At 53.9% G+C, this 17,210-nt stretch overlaps 1 protein-coding gene across 2 annotated transcripts in view; it reads left to right on the forward strand.

The window, feature by feature from the left end:
- Positions 1–7,740, forward strand: part of TTYH2 (tweety family member 2) — a 36,713-nt gene extending 28,973 nt beyond the window's left edge. For both annotated transcript variants that reach the window (XM_036079041.2, XM_036079040.2), the window contains 4 exons: positions 138–280; positions 960–1,145; positions 1,589–1,667; positions 6,097–7,740. In XM_036079041.2, the coding sequence (XP_035934934.1) occupies positions 138–280; positions 960–1,145; positions 1,589–1,667; positions 6,097–6,177 (489 nt within the window). In that variant the 3' untranslated portion in view covers positions 6,178–7,740. The remainder of the gene's footprint in view (positions 1–137; positions 281–959; positions 1,146–1,588; positions 1,668–6,096) is intronic.
- Positions 7,741–17,210: the final 9,470 nt, after the last annotated feature.

The following is a 17,210-nucleotide window of genomic DNA, read 5'->3' on the forward strand; positions in this document are numbered from 1 at the left end:
TGTACAAAGTGCCAGGGATGGGGAAAAGTGGGCGATCCCAGGCCCAGGCTCAAGGAGACGGGCTACCCGAGACGCGCTCAGACCCCAGGCTGTGCCCCGACCTGCCTTCCAGCTACGTGTCCCTCCTCCTCCTGCAGGACTACCTGGACGCCCTTGCTGGCATCTGCTATGATGGCATCGAGGGCTTGCTGTACCTCGGCCTCTTCTCCCTCCTGGCCGCCCTGGCCTTCTCCACCATGATCTGCACTGGGCCGAGGGCCTGGAAGCACTTTACTACCAGGTGGGCTGCCCGGGGGCTTCCTGGGGGAGCATGCAGGAACCTCTGCTCTGAGATTGAGCCTGGAGCTGATGATCTGGGGCGAACGATGGCAGCAGGGGGCCCGGGCATTCAGCCCCAACAGGCTGGCTGGATTGCTGCAGAAGCATCCCTGAGAGTCCAGACAGACTCCCAAAAGGAGGTTCCAAGGGGCCGGGGCAGGAGCGTTGCTGAGGATGGTAACATTGTCATACCGCAGCCTGGCATCCCTTGCTTGTCCTCTCTTCCTCTGTAGGACTTTGAGGTGTGAGATGATGAGGGCTCTGGGTGCTGGAGGGGCACCCCCAGAATACCAAGAAGGATAGACTGTAACACTGTTAGCAGGACACCTACGCTCTCACTGAGGAGGTAGAAATGAGATGGTATTTCAGTGCCTATGGATAGATCCGACAAAAGGAAGCAGAGCAGGGAGGGTCCGTTTGACGGGGTCAGCACGGTGGGCTGCCTGGAGGAGGTGGGCATGAGTTGGGAACTGGTGGAGTGATCTGTGTGAGGCAGGGCAGAGGACCGTGTTTTACAGGAACCTGAAGGGGACACGTGGCCAGAGAAGAGTCCTGGGAGCAAAGACTGGGAAGCAGGCCAGGATCGCGCGGCCTCCGAGCCTCAGCCCTCACAGCCGGCTGTGTCCTGTGTGTTGTTCTAGGGACAGAGACTATGATGACATCGACAGTGATGACCCTTTCAACCCCCAGGCCCGACGCATGGCCGCCCACAACCCGCCCCGGGGGCAGCTCCGCAGCTTCTGCAGCTACAGCAGCGGCCTGGGCAGCCAAACCAGCCTGCAGCCCCCCGCTCAGACCATCTCCAACGCCCCGGTCTCGGAGTACATGTACGGCGGGGGCTCCCCGGGCCTCCCCCCCCACCTGCCCCCACACATCGCAGCTGGGGCAGCGCCGCCCCGCCTAGCCCTCGGGGAGCTAGATTCGAGGAGAGCACCTTTGGGTCCAGGAAGCCCGGTTGGGAGGAAGACCTCACAGGCCAGCAGCGGTCCCCCCATCACAGCCACAGACCCTCAGAGCAGATCGCAGGGCCCAGGAGCTGCATTTCTCCAGGCCACGCTGCTCCTGGCACCTGGCACCCCATCCGCTGCTTCTCCCCTGGGCCTCCCCAAGCGCTCTTTCCCTGATATTCCTGCTCACGCTCCCTCCCGTGGTCCGTTTGCATCCCCCTGCTCACACATGCATACTCACGGGCCCCTCCTGTAGAAACCCGAGCACCCCCACCCCCACCCCTACGCCTCCCCCTCCTGAGCTCTCCCCTCCACCCCTGCAGGAACCAGGCCATGCTCTTCGGCGGGAACCCACGCTACGAGAACGTGCCCCTCATCGGAAGAGGCTCCCCTCCTCCCACGGTAACTTGCGCTGTCCGGGCAAAATCACAGCTGTGGCCCTTGTAGAGGAATGATTAAAAAGATAAGACCTCCTGCCAATCCAGTGAATCCCCTCCACAAAGGTAGAAAAAAATGATACGGTCCTATTACTGGACCAGATTGCCACACACGTCACGGGCAGTCCGCTAAAGGCATTGCAGAGACAGAAAGCTCACCCCAGGGCACGCTTGTCCCCAAGCAAGACCCAGCACCTTTGTCACACCAGGCCATCCTAAGTCCATGCTAATTAGGGTGTCCCCAGTTGCCACAGCGATGGGGGCAGTCCTCCTTGATGCCTCCCTTCCAGTGAGATGCCTCCCAGACCCTTACGAGAACATTCCTGGATTGTAAAGCTGGCAGAGCCCGATTGAGACTTAAAAACGTTTATATACATCTCAAAGGGACCGAGAAATGGTTTATAGTGATAAGTTTGCTAAAGTAAATAATCTAAGAAGAGAGAGCATCCCTTTTTGCTCCAGGGAAGTTGTTGGGTTTTCGACGGTGTTAACCCCTTCACCCTGGGCTTCGGGCTGGAGCCCCAGTGGTGGCTGGGACACCAGCCTTCCTCAAACCCGCTCAGCTCTTGCCATCGCTTAGGAAGGTGCCCACGCCCGCCTCCAGCCAGGGAACCGAGACGCTGTGTCAGGGCAGGAGCCGGTGGCGTGAGGGGGTCGTGTTGGAGAGAAAAGGCTCTGTCCTCTCCCAGAGGACATTGCTGCAAGTAGAGACAGTAAACTGTGGAGTTCAAAGACCCAGGCTCCTATGCCAAATGACTGGGTTCACACCCAGCTCATGGCTTATGACCTCTGTGACCTTGGACAAGCACTTGACCTCTGTGTGCCTTAGTTTTCCCACCTGTGGAATGGGGATGGTGACAGCACACACCTCACGATGGTGGCGAGCGTTGGAATCTCAGTCACTGTAAATGTGGGGGGGGTGGGCGCAGGTGCTCTAAGAGGGAGCTGCTTATTTTACCCCCTTCTTCCACCCACCTTCTCCACAAGTTACCGTATTTATATGAAATGGACATGGGGGGGTGGAAAACAAGGTCGGAAGTCTGCGATGGGGATGGGTACGCAGCAGAGTTCTGGAGCCAATTGTCTGTCGGGGAGGGCGCCCCTGCTTCCCCCTGGCTGGACAAGGCGTTTGAATTCAGGGGGTTTGGAAGGGGCCATCCTGCTGCTGAACTAGAAGCACTGGGGACTCCAGGACATGGGGTCAGTGACACATGCCTGGGCCCTGAGAACCAGGCAGGCACATCCAGTGAGTCAGCCCCAAACACAGATGGTGCTTCTGGGGAAAGAGGCGGAGACCTAGCCCCCGTCTTCAGCAAGGGCGCAACCTGCCGGGGCGGGGGCGGGGGGGGAGCTCAAGAAAGCGGCTCCTGTAATAAGTGCTTTGGGACCTGGAGGGGGGAGCTGTCCCTGCTGCGCTGTGGGGTCTGAGGAGGTCGTGTGCAGCAAGTGGTACTTGAGCCACACCTTTGAGTGGGGTTCTCACTCAAGGGCGCTTTTGCCCCCAGATGACACTTAGCCTGTCTGTAGGCATTTTTGGTTGTCACAACTGGGGGGCAGGTGCTACGGGCATCTAGTGGGCGGGGGCCAGGAATGCTGCTCAGCATCTTAGCGCACACAGGACAGCCCGACCACAAAGAATGATCCAGCCCCAAATGTCCACAGCGCCGTGGTTGACAAGTCCCCCATCTTTCCCGCCATGACCCCACCTTGCTCTTTTCGCCCAGAGCGCCTCACCTGCTATCCTTTTATGCACAGCCCTAGACCCAGGCCTAGCCCTCGCTTCCTGGGGTCCTCAGGAAGGGACGGGGCTGGTCGGAGCCAACGTTCCGAGTAGGCACCTCTTAAATCCCAACCCAGCTTTCTCTACCCAGAAGCCTCCTGGGCCCCTTTTCCTCCCCCTAGCTGCTATAGACCCAGGAATGCAGATTGATTTTAATAATAATCTGAGCAAAACATAATGAGGGGGAAATCTGCTGCTGTGAATGAAGAATTACTCTGTGCACTGTGATGCCAAATAAAAATGGTTTTGGGATTACCTTCCGTTTTGAAAGACCCAGGCCACTCTCCTTGCCATTAGCAGAGATCATCAAGAGCTGACTTTATTTGAGAGGCTCAAGGACAGAGGTCACTTTCCTCCCCGGAGTTAAGACCTGCCCAGGGACTCTCACTGCTTTGGCTGAGTTGGCTGCCCTGCCCCACCCAGCTCTACCTGCCCCAGGGCGGGCCCCCCCCAACCTCCTGCCGTGCAAGGGGCGGGAAGAGGCATTGGCGGGTGGCTGCTTTCCGAGGAACCCCCAGCATGAGGCTGTGGACATCCACCCCAATAGACAGCACGGCTGGCCGCTCCCCACCCTCCCCCTGCACCTGCTCTGTACTGGGTGAGTGGCAAGTGTGACATTTGGATGGATCGCTCCCTCTGCCAGCCCCATCTCTGGAACAGACTGGGATTTCACCATGGGGGGTGATAGCATGCAGGCAGTCGGAATGGATGGCCTGTCCCATTGGCTGGAAACGTGCCTTCGCCCAGCTCTACCTTCGAGGAACCCCTTGTGTCCTCTCAGGCACCATGTCCTAGACTTGACAGACAAAAATGACCCAGACAATTGTTAAAAATACCAATACCAGGACTTCACTCCAGACTCCCTGAAGTGGACGATCCCGGGAAGGCGCCTGGGAAGTTCTCAGCATATCGAGCAGCCAGGGGATCCTCCTTCATCAAGGAAGTTGGGGAAATAGTGCTTCAAGGAGATGCTCACATGCGGGTGTGCATCAGAATCGCCTGGAGGACTTGCTGGAACACAGGCGCCTGCTTCACCCCCCCCCCCCCACCTTTCTGACTGGGTGGGGGATTTGCCTTTCTAACGTGTTCACAGTAAAGCTGAGGCTGCAGGTCCGGGAAGCCCCGTGGAGAACCTCGGGTCTGACGCAGGCTTCCTCACCCTCCACACTATTCTTGGGCCGGGTCATTCTGGAAGAGAGGGCTGTCCTGGGCACCATGGGATGTTTAGCTGTATCCTTGGCCTCTACCCCCTTAATACTGGTAACTCCCCCCTCCCTCCCCCCCAGTTGTGATAAACAAAAATGCCTTCGGACATTGCCAAATGTCCCTGGAGAACAAAATCACCCCTGGTTAAGAACTGCTGGGTTAAAGAGTTTAACACCCACCACCACCCCCGAGCTCCCGCCAGCTGGGAGCACATGTTCCCCCTCTGGTGTGAACGGCCTGGACCTGAACCCCCAAACCTTCCCTGGAGCCAGGAGATACTCAGGGTCCTGCTGAACCCTGCTATTCCAAGTCAGCAGACCGGCAGCATCTGGAGCCCGTTTGAAATGCAGAAGCAGGGGCTCCTGGGTGGCTCAGATGGTTAAGCATCTGCCTTCGGCTCAGGTCATGATCCCAGGGTCCTGGGATTGAGCCCCAAATCGGGCTCCCTGCTCGGCGAGGAGCCTGCTTCTCCCTCCCTCTACTGCTTGTGCTCTCTTTCTCTCTGTCAAATAAATTAAAATCTTTAAAAAAAAAAAAAAGAAAAGAAAAAGAAACGCAGAAGCAGGTCCTGGGATATGAGAGCGGTAACGTGGGGCGTCCTGTCTTCCTGCTTCAGGTGGCAGCTAGTTAACATCTGTTGAGAACTTACTTTGCGTCAGGTCACTGCTTCTCCGACTTGGCTGCATTTGGAAGAGCTTTAAAAAAAAAATGCTGGTGGCCCTTTAAGATGCTGAATTTTATGTGATGTGGGTTTTACCTCAATAAAAAAAATACTGGTGGGTATGGCCTGGGCATCAGGATTTTTTTTTTTTTTCAGACTCCCAGGTGTTTGTAATGCACAGCCAAGTTTGAGAACCGCCGTGTGAGGGGTCTCGCCTGTCTGGTAGTATTCAACCCATCCTCTCACTGTAACTGCCGACGGCTCTTGGGTCCCTTTTGCGGATGGGGGAACTGAGGCTCGCAGAGGTTGGAAAGCCTTAGTCAAGGTCATGGGATGAGTAAGACGCATAACTGGGATTTGAACGTGGATCTCTGAATCTAGGGGCCTGTGCCGTCAACCTACCCACAAGGCGGGCTCCCCAGTGCCTTGGTGCGCCCTGATGCTGTCCCTGGTGTCGCTGGTGTGCCCTGGGCTGGACATAGCAGCCATGGTAGGGGGAGGGTGACTGGTCTGTGTGTGCGTCTTGCATTTGAGGCTGGGGGCCAGGCGTCCTGATGGCCCCAGGACTGGGGGCATCGCCAACAACGAAGCCTGCCCAAGCACTCTAGTGTCCCCACAATGCCTGTGACAAAGACTGGCCCCGCTCACACTCCCCGAGAAGCTCCCGCACCTTTGCGAGCACAGCGTCTGGTTTAACTGTACCGTGTGACCCTGTTCTGACCGTACCCCTCCTCCTCTCTCCCACAGTATTCTCCCAGCATGAGGGCCACCTACCTGTCCGTGGCGGATGAGCACCTGAGACACTACGGGAATGAGTTTCCAGCCTAACACACTTTCTGCAGAGGTTCCTGCCTCCTTGATCCGTTTTGGTTTTTAACGAACTCCAGCACAAGCTGCATTTCTTTAATAGAAACCAAAGGCGCCTGGAGGCTGGGTGCAGGGCCACGGGATTGGCAGGCCGCTGTGCTTGCAGCGGGGCATCCGCGATTCAGGGAGAATCCGCCTGAGCTCGGCTGAGATTCCTGCCCCAAGGCCCAGGCAGACAAGACCCATGACTCGGAACAGCCTCTCCCTCTTCTGCCCTCCTGTCCACACCGGCAGTGCCCCTGGGTGCTCGGCCATGTTGAAGGTGTTGGAGAGCCGTGCAGGGGGTGGCCCCAGGGCTGGGGGGGCCCCAGCTGCATCCCCGGCAGGCTTTCCGCAGGGAGACCCAGTGGGAATGTGAGTGACAGCTACCACGGTCCACCCGCCTTCTGCCACTCTCCACTGCCTCTCCTCCATCCCAGAATCAATGCTGTGAGTTGGTTCACTACAGATAGGGACAGTCTCAGGTATTAATAGACACTTTGAAAGCAACACTAACTCTCCCCCCCCAAGTGTTTTAAATGTTTTGATTATCCAAAGAATTGAAACTCAGAGCACATCCAGTTTTTACAAGAGATTTGGGGCTCATGCCTTCCCCCTGGGTTGTATCCCATTCTTCTGCAGATTTTGCTGGCATCAGCCAGTTCTTTCAGGATCTGGAGGAAGAGGATTTTTAAACAACAGGTCACTGAGACCTGCGGTCCCAAGCTGCTGCTTGATGGGGATGTGGGTTCATCCCATTCAAGGAGGGAGGCCCTTTAAGACAGAAAAGAAGCTAAGAGGGACAACTGAACACACTCCCCTGTTCTGGGGACTGCCCAGGTGAACTGCCTCTCCCTTTTGTCTGCAAGCAAGTTTGTCTTAAAGGTTTTGGCAAAGGAAGGGGGTCATGTCTTGACCTGAGACAGGCCTCTTCCCTCATCCCCCCAACCCTGTACCCATCCCCTTGTCCTGGGCCCCTGAGCTGCACGTGCTTGGTGAGAAGGAGCTTGTTGGCCAGGAGGAAATAGTGACCCACCATCCTCCCTGCTGAGGATCCAGGGTTAGGGTCTCTGGTGCTTCTTATCTCCTGTCAACTCAGAATGCACAACACTGATGCCCCCCGCAGCCTTGCACACCCAAAGCCAGGGACACGGGGTGACCTGGCTGGGAACAAGGGCTCCGTTTCCGTTTTCGAAGAGCTCCTTTCCCATCAGAACGCTGACAGCAGAGCGACTCTCGGCGCCCAGCCAAGCCTCTAGGACAGAACAGGGCCCCACGGCAGCCTGGACTCTTGCCTCACCTGTGTTAACCTAGAAGTACCGTGTACCATAAACATGTCTGTGTATGGCCACGTCGCGTGCAGATAGGAACCCCGCGATGTCAAGATGTTGCTTCTTAACATTTCGTTGTTGGCAACCGTAGCGTTGTTTTTAATGCATGTAAACTAAACTAGAATCCTTTGGGTGGTCCCTGAAGGAGCCAGGTGGGCTCTGCTTGCTGCATGTGCATCCTCGCCTGGGAAGAAATAAACCACTTGTACTAAAACGTGCGGTCTGTCTAACTTCCTCCGCGGCGGCCATAACGAGGGTCCCGCACGCTCCCTGCCGGCTGGGCCATGGGCCGGAGGGCGTCCCCACAAATCTCAGGGATTTCAGGGCAAGGACTAAAAGACGGACCACCTCCCCCAGCTGATGGCTTCCCCCAGCTTTGCACTCTGTACCTAAACTCTGTCTCCATGGGGTGCCTCTCTGGGCAGGGGCACCCGAGATGCTCTGCACCCTGCAGGGCAGACTCCAACTTGGTGCCTGTGGCTTTGTGCCCTGTTAATTCCTCTGTGCGGCAGCCTAGGCTCCCAGAATTGACTGCGTTTCAAGGAACTTCCTGAAGGGGGCAGCTGTGCATCCTTTGGGAGTACTTGAGGCGTGATACAGAGGGCTCTGTACGGTAGAAAATGCCAGACTCGGAACTGCTCATCCCTCAAAGCTGAGCATCAGAACTAGGGCGTTTCTGAAATAGGAGTGCCCCCCCCCCACATCTAGCAGCACAGGTGCCTTTCTCCCTCGTCTTAGGAGACCGAGAGCAGTGGGAAAAAGGCTTGCAGCAATGGAGAAACCAATCTGTTTTTCTTTAAGATTTATCTATTTATTTTAGAGGGGAGAAGGGGCAGAGGGAGAAGGAGAGAGAGAATCTCAGGCAGACTCCCGCTGAGCACAGAGCTTGACATGGGGCTCGATCTCACGACTCGAATCCAAAATCAATAGCCAGATACTCAACCTACTGAGCCACCCAGGCGCCTCCCCCCCACCCCCCCGACCCCTGCCAAATCTGATGTTTTTTAAAGGTAACTGTAGTTCCGTACTCAAATGAGATTCACTTTGAGGGCATTCATCATCTCTGGGATCTGCAGAGAAGACCTGAGCTGCAGGTGGGCCCTGCATGAAGTAGGAAGGAAGCCACATGAGAGCGCACACAGCTCAAGGGCGATTTGGGTCCCCACGTGTGTCACCTCACGACCTGCATTCCTGTCTTGGGTGCACCAATCTCTCACCCAAGGAAAGGAGTGGGGTGAATAGGCCTCTCTGCCAAGCAAGCAGTCGCCTGCCAGCCTTACCATTTCTAAACATCTCCGAACAGCCCCCACCCCAGACCCAGGAGCCCACTCCCAGAGGGAAAATAATGAACTCCATCAGGCCCCCTCTGTAAGCAGCAGAGCCTCTGCCGGGAACAGGGGCATGTGTTTGAGGCAGTCATTCAGGGCCACCTTAGCCACGGGGGGCAGCGGCAGAGTGGGTCCCTGCTCCAAAGCGGACTCATCTCCTAAACTCTGCTGTGTGGTGTGTTTTCCCTCTTCCAAACCTTCAAGGTCTCAGATTTCAGAGCCGCGGGGGCAATATCGCTGCCTCTTGGCTCTAAACTGCTGATGTAACAACACTCAGGGCGCCTTGTGTGTCCACGACAGGTATACCCAGATCCGGAGCATTTCCCTTCCTTTCTTCTCCCTTTCAAATGTCTATTTTCCCCCTTCAAAAGTGCACCGATTGCTTAGCGCAGGGGCCAGCAAACTACCACCACCGGCGAGCCTCATCTGACCTGCTGCCTTGTATAGCTGGTGAGTAGGGCTTTTATATTTTTCAATGGTTTTTTTTTAAATAAAATATTTGCAACGGATTTTGACAGTAGAGAACACTAACTCTGAACTTCAGTTAAAGTGTCCTCCCTTCAAAGAATTCCATTCTTATTAATAGACCTGTATGACAGAAAAATTAGACTCAATATAGTAGTTTGAATTTTGTTAATCAAAAATGTGTGGGAATTGTTTTCTCCCTTATCATGTAAATATCTACAAAATGTCTTTGATTTTCTTCTTAAACCTGCAGCCTAAAAGGATGTGGAGAAATTGGAACCCTTTACGCTATCGGCGGGAATGCAAAATGGGACAGCTGCTGTAGAAAAAGGTACGGTGGCTCTTCAAAAAATTAAAACTCAAGAAATTCTATTAAGTCAATAGAATTACCATCGAATCCGGCAATTTTTTAAAAGATTTTAATTATTTATTTATTGGAGAGCGAGAGAGCACAATCAGGGGGAGTCGCAGAGGGAGAGGGAGAAGCAGACCCCCTGCTGAGCAGGGAGCCGGACCTGGGACTCGATTCCAGGACCCCGGGATCATGACCCGAGCCGAAGGCAGACGCTTAACGACTCAGTCACCCAGGCACCCCAGAATCCAGCAATTCTACTCCCAAAAGAATCGAAAGCAGTCTGGAAGAGATGTTTGTACATCCATGTTCCCAGCACCATTATTCACAATCGTAAAAAGTGGAAGCAACCCTAGTGTCCGTCAGTAGATGAGTGGATAAACAAAATGCCATCTATACAGACAATGGAATATTATTCGGTTTTAAAAAGGAAGAAAATTCTGACACAGGCTACCACATGGATGGACCTCGAAGACATTGTGCTAAGTGAAATAAGCCAGTCACAAAAAGGCAATATGTGATTCCCCTTATATGAGGTACTAAGAGTAGTCAAAATCATAGAGGCAGAAAGTAGGATTGTGGGTGCTGGGAGCTGGGGGAGGGGGAAATGAGGAGTTATTGTTAATGAGTATAGAGTTTCAGTTATGCAAGATGGAAAAGCTCTGGAGATGGATGGTGGTGATGGCGGCACAACAGTGTGAATATACTTCATGCCACTGAACTATGATTGCGGCAATCTGTTTTGTGTTATGTGTATTTTACTGCAATAGAAAAAAATCGGAAAAAGAATAGTAGGGGGTGGACAGCAGTGCAATGGATCGTGGACTGGCCTGGGGTGGGAGGAGGCCACGGCCAGGGGCTGCTCTCAGCAAAGAATCTCAGTAGCCAGTTCCCCTGTGATTGGGCAGAAATCAGAGAGACACTGAAAATTGTTTTTATCCGGATGCCTGGGCATACTCCTAATTATATGACCTCATGCTGGCTTCCCAGGGCGGCTGACATGGGCCTGCCCAGGGGTGATGGCTGTGTTGCCAGACAACAGAGCTCAAGGCCATTGCAAGCATGCAGGCCTTCTGAGTGCAGGTGGTGTGGGGAACCTGTAAGAAATCATTGCAATAATATGAGAAAGGTAGTTGGAGGATGCCTTCAACTTCTCCCATTTCCCTGTTCTTCCCTACCCACTGCCCCACTTCCCCACCCAGGGAATAATGTGTGTGTGGAGGGTCTTAGCTTTCCAGGGCTCGGGGGAGGGGGAGGAGGATGTCTATGTTTCCAGTCCCAACCAGCCAATGCTCCACTGTGGAGCCGATCTGTTTCTTCTGGACGCTTTGTTGGGGTCTGATTCACCTCTGACTGCACAGAGCCAGTTCAGTGGGGCTTTCAGACCCTCCTGCACCCAGCCCCCATCACCGCCCTCAGTGCCCACCGCAAGAGAGCCCTTTGCTTGGAGGCACAGGTGGGAACAGGAGCCAAGGGGAGGGGGGCTGGTGGCAGCCATCTTTGGGGCTTGTTAGTATGGTTGGGCAAAGTGCCATCTTGGGAATTTTGTTGCACCTGCCCAGTTAAAGGCAGATGGGTAGCGGTGAAGACACATTTATGGAGAAGTTGGGGAACCAGAGTGGGGGAAGATTTGCTTTCTTTCCTGTGATTTCACAGCTCCAAAAACCCACAGGAAGCAATCCAGGTGCCTTAGCCTGCCTCTCGGCACACCCCCACAAACTGGCCCCAACTGACCTTTGCAAATTCCTCCTTCATTCTCTCCCCCACAGGGACTGTCAGCTACCACCACCATGATGCATCCCCCTCCCCAGAATGTCTTTTTCCATTGCAACCACCCCTCCCTCCCATACACCATGCCCTCCCCCCAATCTGGAATGCTCTCCCCACTTCTTCCCTTGCAACTCATCACCATTTTTCAGGACCAGGTCCGACCCCCAATCCCATTTTTTGGCTGACACGTCTCCTGTCTACCCCAGTCCAGATCTCCAGCGCCCATCCCTGAACTTGGTTAGCCTGCTTCTCTGTGGTGGGAAGTACGGGGCTGGCTTATGTTTGGGTGCAGACTCTGCTATCAGCACCAGCCCGGGCACTCTGCCTTGTTGTCTCAGTCGGGCCTCCCAATTTTGTCACTGTACCCCCACTTTGTAGATGAACAAGGTCGAGTCTTAGAAAAGGAAAGTAATTCTCCCGAAGTCATATGATTAGTAAATGACCCAGCCGGGATTCAAACCCGTGCGTGCTAGCCCCCAATCCCCTGCTTCCAGTTTATATTACCTTGCTTCACTGCCTTAGCCCCAGGAGGAACTTCATTTTTTTCATTCATGCATTCAGTGAACACTTAATACATGTTTACAATGTGCCAACCACCAGCCAAGCTGTGGAAACACCCAGCCCCTGCTGTCCAGGAGTGTCTGTCCTGGTTGTGTGTGTAGTCAGGCTTGGTTCTTCCGCAATGTGCGGGGGATAGGGTACCACAGGGGAGACTGGGAGGTTTAATTCCCATCGAGTGGGACGAGAAACCCGAAGGAAGGAGCAGTAAGACAACCTGCCAGACCACAGGCAAATAAATAGCAGAGCCGGGCATCCCACCCTGGGCGCAGGACTTCCGAAGCGCTTACTACAGTAATTCGCATGTTCTCAGGATCTTGCCCAATGCATTTTTGTAGATTTGGACAAGCACCTCGGCAGAGATCCCACAAACGTTTATTATCACCGGTGTTTGACTTACTTGGTTAATTTTTCTCCTAACTCCGGGAGATCTCCCACAGGATGCTGCGGGATGGGCCGTCACGTGCTCCGGGGCGCCCTCCGCCCCGCCCCGCGTCCCGGCCCGGCCAGGGTTGCTAGGCAACAGGTAAACTCCCCGGGTCTGAGCCGTTTGAGAAGCGCTGGGGTCGGCGCTGGGGCTCAGGTGCTTCCTTTGCGGCCTGGCGGCGACAGGAAAAGACCGAGGGTAAGGGCGCGGGCCGGGAGGAGTCGAAGGCTGAAGAGGAGAGGAGAGTGAAACGGGGAGCCCCCGAGGGTAGTAATCAGCGATGGCGCAAGAAGCTCCTCGTGGGGGCAGCCTGCGGGGGTAGCTCCACCGGACGGTGGGTGCCAGGTGTCCCCGCCCCATCCGTCCGGGTTGCCCTCGGTACTCTGAGTCACAGGACCCTGCAGGTTCTGGTCGCCTAGCCTCCTACACCCCGTGCTCCCAGTCAGTCTGGTCCTGATCCACCAGTCTCCTGGAGGGGCGGGAGACCTCTAAAGGGTTCTCAGCTGGCTGGCTGGAAAGTACAGTCTGGGCTGGAGTAGCGGGAGGTGGGCTTTCTGATAAGGGAGGGAAGGGAATTCATAATTATTGATCACTGACTAGGCGGCAGTTCTCCTAAATGCATGGCTTTATTTACTCCTTAACCCGAGGGGGACATTCTTATGCCCATTGGATACCATGCTCAAGGTCACACATTTAGTTTCACCTTCCTGCAACACGTTCAAAGTTTATCACAATCTCTGGAACCACAGAAGTGTATTATTGGCTTTTAGACCCTGTGCTTCCCCTTCTCACATCTTTACCTAGCTGTGCTTTGTTTTTCTGATCAGAAATGGAAGAGGAGGGGGCAGAGAGTTTTAGGGGAGAACGCCAGGACCGGGCTGGTACTCGGCATGGGACAGAGGGAGTGTTGAGCTCTTTCCTACACCAGGCGCTGGGGACAGGGCTGAGGGAAAAGTCCATAGTCTGCCCTCAAGGAGACAGTGTTGTAGTGGGGAGAGCAGGTAAACACCAACGCAGCACCCTTCAGTCCTGGGGACCTCCTCCCACCTCTGCCTGGCCTCATCCTCCACGTGCTTGGAGCTCACCCCAGGTTGACCCCAGTGTGCCTCGTGTTGCCCTGGTAGGATGCCCTGGTAGGGGGCCGGGTGGATTCCTAGGGAGATCTGCCTCATTTGAAAGCAAATGAGTCCCTTAGGACCCCACATTCTAGAAGGTGCCCAAAGACATAAGAAAGAGGGAAGGAAGCTCTCCACCTGCATTCCTCTGCCCGGCGGCCAGGTGTCACACAGAGGCGCAAAGACAGGGGGCTCCCAGGGACCACGAGGACGAGGAAAATGTTCTCATGTTTATGTTAGGTGGAGTCCAGCACAGAGGGAAAGCAGCCGCCCCCCTCTTGCCTCCCTACTAAGCACCCAAACTGAGCTCCCCAGCGCCACCCCTCCCTCAGTCCCACCCCAAGCTTGGAAAACACACTTTCTCTTAAGTCAGGGAGGTTCTTGCCAGGAATCACTTTGCTCGAGGTCATTGCACAAGAGGTCATTGCACACGAGCACAATTGGTGAAGGTTCCAATCCGACTGTCCTGGGACATAGGAGACAGTCTTCGTTTTGATGTTCGGGCCCACACATCTCCAGCCCTGTGCATTCTTGTGTTTGAGACTCCCAGCAGAGTGCTGCCTGCCCCTGGGTCTCTAGGTTCCCACGGGTGGGGGCCCCCTCCCCAAACTCCCAAAGGGCAGCAATACCGCCCCCACCCCCCTCGGAAGCCCCCTTTGCAGACAGACAGCAGGGCCCGGGGAAGCCCAGCCAGTGGTGCTTGTCTCACAAGCAGGGAAAGACCTCCTGAGACCCCCATGCTGACCCCGCTATTCATCTTTGGGTCCTGCCAGCTTGTGAGAAAGAGCCTGCTCTGGGTCCCTGAATGAGCTGTCTTCCCGTCACCGGGCCAGCCTTTAAATGTCCCCTCTGTCTGCCTCCAGATAGAAAACAATGCCTCTGTTCTCACTCCTGGCTTGGCCTTGGGAGGCACCAAGAAGGAAAGCAAAGCTGTTTAAAATATGATCTGGGCTAAAGAGGCTATTTTTGTGCCCCTGGAGTTTCCTCATGCTCTTAAACCTCCTTGTGTCTCCAAAGAGCTGGCTTTTTCAGCAATTGTCTTTTCACAGAGGGAGAGCCAGGCAGCCCATGACTCTGGGGACCCCGGAGCCGCCCTGTGGCCCTTCAACACTTGCCCGTGTAGAATGAACACATTAGGGCCACCTCCTGCAAGTCGTGTTTCTCTTCCCACCCTCTGCTGTCCAAGCCGTCGCTTCTACCTGTCCTGGTATAGGAGAGTTTCCAAACCGTGAGAAAGAGCGGGGAAATCCTGTTTTCTGCAAGTCTGATTCAGGTCCAGCCATTCTGGGGCTGGGAGTGGGTTGGGCGGCGCTGTCTTGGAGCAACAATGGATGTGGATGGAAAGGGACCTAGAAGTTAACCCTCCCACTCTCACCCCCTCGCCCCTGCCTCAGCTGCTCCAAGGCCAAGGCCACCCCAGGCACATGCTCCTGGGTTGTCACACAGCTCATGGCCCTATATTGCAGGGGCCAGCAGCCAGGACCCATTGGTCGGGTTCCTTGCAGCCTTGGAGGTGAGGGGAGGCAGATTAGACATATCTCTGGTCATAATATTCATCTGGGGAAATTGAGAAAAAACAAATTGCCAGGCCCCGCCCCAGACACAGGGTCAGCATTTGCAAGAGGGGGCCTGGGAATCTCCATATTGTAAACAAACATCCCAGGTTTGAGACATGCTGGCTGAGAGATTAAGAACCCTCACTTTAAGTCGGTGGTTCTCAACCCAGGCTGCACGCTGGAGTTACCTAGGGAGTTTGAAACATCCCATGGAGAGACTCTGATTTCATTTGTCTGCAGTTTAACCTGCATTGTGATTTTATAAAGCCCTCCAGGAGTTTCTAAACCTATAGCCAAGGTTAAGAATCACTGCTTTAGAGCCAGACGGCCCTGGGCCCTGGCTCTGCCTCAACTTAAGAACTGTGACCTTTGGGCGCCTGGGTGGCTCAGTTGGTTAAGCGACTGCCTTCGGCTCAGGTCATGATCCTGGAGTCCCTGGATCGAGTCCCGCATCGGGCTCCCTGCTCGGCAGGGAGTCTGCTTCTCCCTCTGACCCTCCCCCCTCTCATGTGCTTGCTCTCTCTCATTCTCTCTCTCAAATAAATAAATTAAAAAAAAAAAAAAAAGAACTGTGACCTTTGACAAGGTGTTTAAGTTCTCTGGGCATTGGTTTCTTCATATGCAAAATGAGAATTGTATCTGGGGGGCTGTGGGGGGCAAGCAGTGAGGGTACCTGCAAACTGCTGTTCACAGCACTCGGGACCCGCATATATCAATATATTCCGGATGCAAGTCCTTTATCAGATACGATTTACAGGTATTTTCTCCAAGTCTGTGGCTTTTCATTTTCTTAATGTTATGTTTTTTGGGTTTTTTTTTTTTAGAGAGAGAGAGCATGTGTATGTGAGGTGGGAGTGGGAGGTGCAGAGACAGAATCTTAAGCAGACTCCACGCCCAGTGTGCAACCCAACACGGGACTTAATCTCATGACCTAGAGAGCAAGACCTGAGCCAAGACCAAGAGTGGGAGGCTTAACCAACTGAGCTCCAATGTTATCTTTTGAGGTGCAGAGTTTTTAATTTGAATGAAGTCCAATTTATTATTGTGTTTGCTTTTTTTTTTTTTTAAAGATTGATTTATTTATTTATTTAACAGAGATAGAGAGAGAGCACAAGTAGGCAGAGCGACAGACAGAGGGAGAGGGAGAAGCAGGCTCTCCGCCGAGCAGGGAGCCCGATGCGGGGCTCGATCCCAGGACCCTGGGATCATGACCCGAGCTGAAGGCAGCCGCTTAACCGACTGAGCCACTCAGGCGCCCCTTGTGTTTGCTTTTATGGACCATACTTCTGATGCCATTATCTAAGGAATCTGGTCTATCAGGGTCATGAAGATTTCCCTCTGTGTTCTTCCCCCTTAGTTTTATAGTTTTAGCTCTTATGTTAAGGCCTGCGATCCATTTTGCGTTAATTTGTGTGTGTGTGGTGTGAGGTAGGGGGTCCAATGTCATTCTGTCCCGTGTGAACACCCAGTTGGCCCAGCACCATTTGTTGAAGAGACCATCATTTCTCCTTTGAGCTGCCTTAGTACCTTTTACAAAAATCAGTTGGCCATAAATATAAAGGTTTATTTCTGAACTCTCGATGCCTTTCCATTGATACATATGTCCATCCTTATGCCAGTACCAAGCTTTCTTGATTATTCAGCTTTAAGCAAATGTTTGCTGAATGAGTAAGTGAAAGAATGGAAACTATATATAAGGCATGAAGTCTGGCATTCACAAAACCTATAAATTCCTAGAAAAGTCTGTGTAATTAGATTTCTTTTTTAAAAAAAAACATTCTTGGGCAAAAACTCCAGTACAACGTTGTTTGGTAAAATGAGGGACTCCCCTAGCATCTCTTGCATTATTCATCTGTTTCCTAAGTTTGGACATTTGTCTGTGGGTTTTACTGAAAGCAGGACCCATGTCCTCCAAGTACCTTCCCACAAGGTCCCCATTCAGTTCGAAGTTAGCAACACCTGCTCACAGGCAAAAACCTAAACTCTGGGTGACCAAAGACCTTCTGTTGTAAATCCGATCATGGCAAGGCTCTTGCCCAGCTGTCCTCCCATGGCTCCCACCCACTCATCCAAGGGCTCTGTGCAATCCCAGGAGCCTCACAGACCCACAGTC

This window comes from Halichoerus grypus, chromosome 2 (genome assembly GCF_964656455.1).
Source record: "Halichoerus grypus chromosome 2, mHalGry1.hap1.1, whole genome shotgun sequence".
Classification (NCBI taxonomy): Eukaryota; Metazoa; Chordata; class Mammalia; order Carnivora; family Phocidae; genus Halichoerus; species Halichoerus grypus.